Here is a 7,547-nt window from a genome sequence, read left to right on the forward strand (position 1 = left end):
GAGAGAGATATGTACCAGTGTGTATAAGCATTGTGAAAAGTAGAACATGAATTTACTTGAATAGATGTACTAGTTAGCTAGTATGTTATGCCTGCTCATGCAGATGAGTAGATGTTAAAAGATCACTTTTAGAGATCGTTTAATGAGTTACTAATAATGTATCTAATATTGTTGCCAAAGCTTGTTGACAACTGCATTGACAGGAAACGATGGCGGTTGGTGCCTAAGGAAAGTGATGTCTAACATTATGGCAGGAAAAGGATTATTGGCCCATGCAGATGAGTTCAGGTTGAAGGATCGTACATTGCTAGAACAATCATGCCACAAGGGATGTTGTATGTGGCGGTATGTAAATAAAAGATTACATGAAAATTGTATTAGCTTTTAGCTAGTTATGTGACAGCTTAATGATAATTCATTGTAAAGATTTTAATACAATGGTTAAGGGATGGAATCCCTTATAAGCCATTGAGTGAGGGGTGAAAACCCTCACGAGCGTTTAATAATAAGATTAAACGTTTGCTGGTTTTCACCCTACGGGGTTTCCAGGGTAAATTGGTGTTCAAATGGTGTGATTGCCTTTTGTGTCCATTTGATAATGGTGAGTCCTTGATGTTGATGGTTATTTGCTTGATGTGACAACCATAATGTCTTAGTACATGATTATCTAATATGGTTAAGGATATCAAGAAATGGATGCATGGATTCATGAGCCTACGGGGTTTCCAAGGTAAATTGGTGTTCAAATGGTGTGATTGCCTTTTGTGTCCATTTGATAATGATGAGTCCTTGATGTTGATGGTTATTTGCTTGATGTGACAACCATAATGTCTTAGTACATGATTATCTAATATGGTTAAGGATATCAAGAAATGGATGCATGGATTCATGAGACAATTTATGTTATTACAGTGATGGTTAAAGGTTATGCAATGGTTATGAAACTTATTGTTATTTGATGGCAATTTACTTGATGTACTAATGAATAGTATATCTAATGGTTAGTGATGATTTGTGGAGTTGTGAATTGATTAATTACTTGTGGTAATTGTATAAAAAAAAATTCTAACTCCCTACTTTTACATGCGAGGTTACCGGGGTATGTGACAGATACTAAGAAGGTGGAAGATGAAAACCACTTCCTTTTAGACTCCACTACTCTTACTCACATCCACTCTCAATTCACTAACATATGCCACACTTCCAATTTTCTTGACTTTGCCTACTAAGAAGGTGGAAGATGAAAACCACTTCCTTTTAGACTCCCTGACTCTTACTCACATCTGCTCTCAATTTAATAACATATACCACACTTTCAATCTTCTTATTTATTAACCCAACCCAACTATAGCGATCTTGAAGGGCTTCTTTCTCTTCTTTTTTATCACAGAAACAAGATTTTGAAGAATTATAATTACATTATTTTTCTTTTCTTGAAGTCTCATAAACCGCATTAATCTTAGTTAACATTAATCATCATCATCATTATATGTATATAGTTTAATTAAATCTTAAATTTTAATCATTTAAAATATATTTATAAATAAATAAATAAATTTAATATATTAAAAATAGATGAACATTAAAAGCTTCTAAAAATTCCATAACAAATTTCAACTAAAATTGCCACTAAAACTGCCCGAGAAGAAATATACAAAATCTAAAAATAAAATAAAATAAAAATCCATATAAATTTCAACTAAAATTGGTGTCGAAAAAAATCCAAAATAAAAAATACAAAAATATTAAAATTCCATATCAAATTTCAACTTAAATGGCCAGGAAAAAATGTCCAACTTAAAAAAAAAATAGAAGCCTGGCACTATTACAAGAAGCTGACAGCAGCTTAGCAATACGTGAATTGTGACGAAAGCCGACAGCAGCGAAGCAATACGTGTAAATCAGTTTAGGTTTTTTTTTTGCCCTTTTGAAGGCCGCTGACAAATTAACTCTGCCCACGGATACCGAACGACTGTAGGCTAAATCGTTCACACTTTTGTTTGGAAAATAATTGAAATTTTTAGGTGATTTTGAAAAAGGTAAATTTTTTAAAATTTCGGTTAAAATTATTCAATTTCAAGATTTTGAATCTCATACATTCTTAAATTCAGAATGTAAAATTTCTTAAAAATTTTCACCAAATTCAAACTAAAAATTCGCGTCCGTAAAAAAAATGCCTATCCAACGCGTTCATACACGCCGGCCTCGCCTCGCTTTGACTGGTTACCCGCACGGAGAAGCACTTTCTTAAAAATCCGCGACAGCGTCGGCATCGGAGCCGGAATCCGCGTTAGAAGGCGGAGATGCTGACGTGGGTAGCAGTGTTTAAATGAAGGGGTAAGCTGTTGCTTGTCGGAATGACTTTTAAACGTGCGAAAGGGGAAATCGCTTCCAGAGTCGGTGGCGTATCCGCGTGGGGGCGGTGTGTTACAATGAGTAAGGTGGTCCAGAAAGCAAGTCGGTTTCCCGCGGTAGAAATGTGACTATAAGAGTGCCTCCAGTATCCTTTCTTCCTGCTTCATTTAAGATGTTGGAGTTTTGTTTTATTTTTCCCTCTTGATTTAACACGTTAGAGTTTTATTTTATTTATTTATTTTATGGAGATGAAAGAGGTTTTTTAATTAATTTTTTTGATAGATTTTTTTTTAACTGTTGCAGGGAAGTGATAAGTAAATTTTGTTTCTTTGATATTATTACACATTTTAATAGTTTTTTGTGTCCGGAAAATAGTAGTTTAGTGATTTTCCTTTCTCTTTTTTTGGTTTGTATTTTGGTTAAAATTTAACTTTATGATAAAAAAGTTAATTGAATATGTTATTAAAAATAGATTATTTTAAGGGTAGTTGAGTAGTTTAGTTATGTTGTCATTAAAGTTTCCAAGTGTTAATTTAGAAATTGTTGTTTCCTATGTATGAGTTGTAATTATGATCAAGATGTGTGGAAGTCAAATATTTATGTCCTATAAATGTGTAACTGTTGTGATTAATAAAAATATCATAATGTATGTTTGTGTTGTGTGTAATTTCTCTCTCTCAATTTTTCGATATGTTTTCTCTCTCAATGTTGAAGAGACCTATGTCAGAGGTTTTTGTTGCAATCTTGTTTCGATTACAAATCCAAGTGTTAATTTAGAAATTGTTTTTTCCTATGTATGAGTTGTAATTATGATCAAGATGTGTGGAAGTCAAATATTTATGTCCTATAAATGTGTAACTATTGTGATTAATAAAAATATCATAGTGTATGTTTGTGTTGTGTGTAATTGCTCTCTCTCAATATTTCGATATATTTTTTCTCTCAATGTCAAAGAGATCTGTGTTAGAGGTTTTTGTTGCAATCTTGTTTCGATTACAAATTTTGGAGTTTGCATTTTAAACATATTGAGTCTGGTCAACTCAATATGTGATTGTAAGTTTGTCGGAATTGACTACTCTAACAAATGCTTTGTGAAGATGTCTTTGTCAAATAGTCTTTTATTTCTTTCAATTATGGTTATAAAAAGAGTGGGTGGTTCTTAAATTGGAAACCTCAGTGTCCAAAACATTAGTTCTTGTGCCTTAGTAAGGTCAAGTTGTTTAGTCAAGTTGTTTGATCAACTTTTGCAAACTTTCAGTATCAAGACATCCATTCTAGCAACTCACGGAAGATGGGGGTTGGTCAATAGGATGTTTCATTACTTGACAGTGCTATAGGATGTTGATCTTGCAATGTTAATCAATGATAGTCAGAGGCAGTGGCTACATTTTAAATGGAGGTCAAATGACAGCTCGAAGATGTGGTGGTGAAAGAGCAGTGTTAGGATTCCAGAGTGGATGTGAGTGCTCATGAAGACCACTCAAACATAGATTATCCTTGGTGTTGTAATATGGGTTTTCAATATTTTTCATGTAACCATTAAGGGAGCGTATTGGAAGTAATGTTTCCATGATGTCATGAGTTGTCATTGAGAGTTCACAAGTGTCAATCTAGAAGTTGTTGTTTCCTGTGTATGACTCGTAGTTATGATCTAGATGTGTGGAAGTTAAAGATTTACGTCTTATATATGTGTAACTATTGTGATCAGAGTGTGTGTTTTGTATTGTGTTTAATTGGGCTCTCTTAAACTTTCTAACAAATTCAGTGTAGTCACATAAATTAAATGACTATATAGTATTAAAATATTTATTTCATTGCATAATATTTTTTTGGTAACTAGGTTAAGTATAAGCCAAGGCCAACTTGCTTATTGGTTGGAATAAGATAAATACACTTATAATGGGATATTTATCACTAAAATTATGGGAAGCTAACTTCAATTGCAACAGAGACTTTTTAATGAAAATGAGTAAATTTTATATTAAAATCTACCCTTGTATGCAGATGTGGAAGTAGCTCAGAAAGTGAGCTACATAATTGTTTTTCAGATCTAATCCTCCGGAGAGAAATTTACTGCTATCCCCAAAAATGTTAACTATAGGAATCAGTTTAGAAACTGAGTAATGGAAGGAGAATAGTCTACAAAACTTGCCGAGCAAGAAAATGTTAACTGTAGGAACTAGTTTAGAAACCAAGTAACGGAAGGAGAATAGTTTACAAAACTTGCCAAGCAAGAAAACACATTTACTGTGAGAATGCATTAGAAAAGTGATTGGGACATTAACAACTCAATCTCCAATTGGAGTAACGCGTTTTAAATATTTCTTTGTACTGAATGCGCTGCTTCGGTACGTTTGCTCGGAAATTCAACGCTTAATGGTCAGCTCCAAACATATTGACCGTCCCCCCGCTATTTATGTGTTACCTTCTCACAGAGCCGATAAGGAAACCATCTTCTTATTTTCTTAATTGTAACGATCGATTAAAGGCATAGTTCTCATTTCAAATCTGTGAGTTGAGATCACACAGCCGATTAGAAAACCATCTTCCTATTTTCCTTAACTTAACAATCGATTACAGGCATACTTCTCATCTCAAGTCTCTGAGCTGAGATCGATCGGTATCATGGGAGAGCACTCAAGATCCAGTTCTTCAGCGTTTGCTTACGGATTGCTTATACCATGGCTGCTTGTAATTCTCTGCACGACCTTGCCATGTTCGGGAGCCCGTCCTTTGTCTGCTCAACTTAAGGCTCCATCACTGCAGGTTCATAATCACAGGCAATATGATGATCATGAGGTTACTCAGCACATTAACGAAGGTCTGCAGCAGAGTTTATTACAAATAAATCTCCACCCATCTGATGTTATGGTCAAGAATTCCTTCAAGCCTGTATTCACAATGTTATCAAAAGGGCCCGTTGCTCCCTCAGGGCCTTCCCCTGCTACCAACAGTTCCCCCAAGGCCGACTCAACTGATCAGATCTCTACCAGAGGCGTTTCAGATCAACCGTGACCTGGAGTTGTCGCTTTCGCCAAGCCGGGGATTAACAAATTTTGAATTTCATGGAAAACTGTCTAGTAGCAAGATCTGGTTAGGATCTCGGCACATACAGTTCCATACTATTTTTTATTTGCGAGAATGGATGTGTACACACTGATATGTTCAGTCCAGAGACGGAATCCATCATGTAATCATTCTGTACATTATTTTTCATTATAAATTATATTCTTTATTAATTTATATTTATTTGGCTTCATTTAATGCTTTGTGAGATAAAAATCTGTCTTAGGGAAACCAGACTAAGTTCACAAAATTTCATTTCACGAAGCAAAAATTTGTAATACATAGCTTATGCGTTATTTTCCAATTTTAATGAATGATGGGTTTAACTTATCATTTTTCCATGAAAGACTCCTATCAAAACTTGTCAATCACAATGGGCATTCATATATATATATATATATATAAACATTCGCATGATCATGAACATATCACAAAATATGTAAATTGAATTAAGGTCAAGAGAACCCTCGTGCCATTTTTCATGGCTACCATTTCACTACCCGTTATTCCCCATGGACTCAACCAACCTTCTTCGCTGTCATATGATTCCCTGCTTGATCATGGAACTATCACATAGTGACATATATTAAACAAAACGAGAGTTTTAGTGAACTCCCTAGAGTGTGAGTGTCATTCACACAAACGATTTTCAGTATGTACGTAATTTCATTTCTTCTTGCTATCATATTTATGAGCAATGCTCCATTTACACCAGTAATAGTATTTCTAGACCCATCACCCAACCCCAACCTTCTCCATTTATATTTTTGTTCATACACTTCATCTATGTGGTGGGCTCCTTCGATTTTTGTTCATACACTTCATCTATGTGTTGGGCTCCTTCGACTCTCTTACCAAAGCTTCATGGCTTTTCCAACATTTTTGTTCATACATTTCATCTATGTGTTGGGCTCCTTCGACTCTCTTACCAAAGCTTCATGACTTTTCTACCATACCCAACGAATTTGTCCTAAGATCCCAAGCATTAAAGTCACAAGACAAAATTCATAAAGGGAAGAAAGGCAACGATACAAGAATGGAATTCAGAATAGCAATCATAAAGTTCCAAACGAAAGAGCATGGCCAAGCACAAGTTCAACAATCAAGGCAATAAACGATCGATGAGGCCAACCAGATCAAAACACAACATGTAAGCATTAAAAATAGAGAAGTCTACAAAATTTGACTTTATTCCCATGAATTTCAAAGTTGAGAGCATCCTTCATTTACATATTTGTATATATAAATATATATTTTAGTCTGAGACTTTTCTTAAGGCTCTTAGTAATCTTGAAGTCTTAATTCCTTTCAGGTAACTCATAGTGGAATCCTTTCCAATATATGTATCCATATATTATAGAGCTTGAGGGGATGCCCCCTCCTCCTTTTCAACATCTTGCATTACATACTCGTGTCCTTGAAGCTTGCAGGGGTTGTCTTTTTCTTTTCCTTCCTATGAGGAAAGTCCCTTCTCAACTGTTTCTCCCCACAAGAGCAAGATGAGATGGGAATATTTTTCTTTTCAGACTCACGGGGCCTCTTTTGAGCCTTGCCAGTAGGATTTGTGTCCACATCTCAAAGACTGGGAGTGTACTACAACAATCCTTGAAGGAAGGACAAGTTTTACCTCAGTATGGAATTTAATTCTTCATGATCCTTTTGGCTTCTAATAAGCCTTCAATTCTCTGCCTTGTAACTTTTAAGCTCAACCTTCACATCCCTGAGGTCCACTCTCAAATCTTTGAGCTCAACCTCCAATTTCATAAAGGTTCCTTTCCTTTGGAGGGATTTCCCTCTTTCTCGTTCTTGGTGGACATGGTCCATATCCTTACACCATGCCACGATACATGCTTCCTTTTACTTCCACCGAGTCTTGCTATGTGCTACCACACACAAACGACTATTAGTTCATTAAGGAAATAATATAAATAAGTATACAAACTATCATTTTTCCCAACTAAGAAAAGCACAAACCTTGCAACTTTTCACACATCTCAAGAATTCTAATTAGCTCCATGTCTCAGGATTCAAAGCATGATTAGGAAATTTTAAAAAATTAGAATTCCACATGCTCATGCATATACGGTTAAATTACAATTCTGATTTTCCTAATTTAAAAGATTAGT

The 7,547-nt window shown here is 34.9% G+C and overlaps 1 protein-coding gene across 1 annotated transcript; it reads left to right on the forward strand.

Annotated features, from left to right (window-relative positions):
- Positions 1 to 4,366: 4,366 nt before the first annotated feature.
- Positions 4,367 to 5,619, forward strand: LOC149235467 (uncharacterized). Its single transcript, XM_089461400.1, has one exon. The coding sequence runs from the start codon at positions 4,981 to 4,983 to the stop codon at positions 5,368 to 5,370; it is 390 nt and encodes a 129-aa protein (XP_089317526.1). The 5' UTR covers positions 4,367 to 4,980; the 3' UTR covers positions 5,371 to 5,619.
- Positions 5,620 to 7,547: the final 1,928 nt, after the last annotated feature.

The sequence above is a fragment of the Pinus tabuliformis genome, chromosome 8 (genome assembly GCF_031772625.1).
Source record: "Pinus tabuliformis cultivar Carrire ecotype Pingquan chromosome 8, CPIR1, whole genome shotgun sequence".
In the NCBI taxonomy this organism is placed as follows: domain Eukaryota; kingdom Viridiplantae; phylum Streptophyta; class Pinopsida; order Pinales; family Pinaceae; genus Pinus; species Pinus tabuliformis.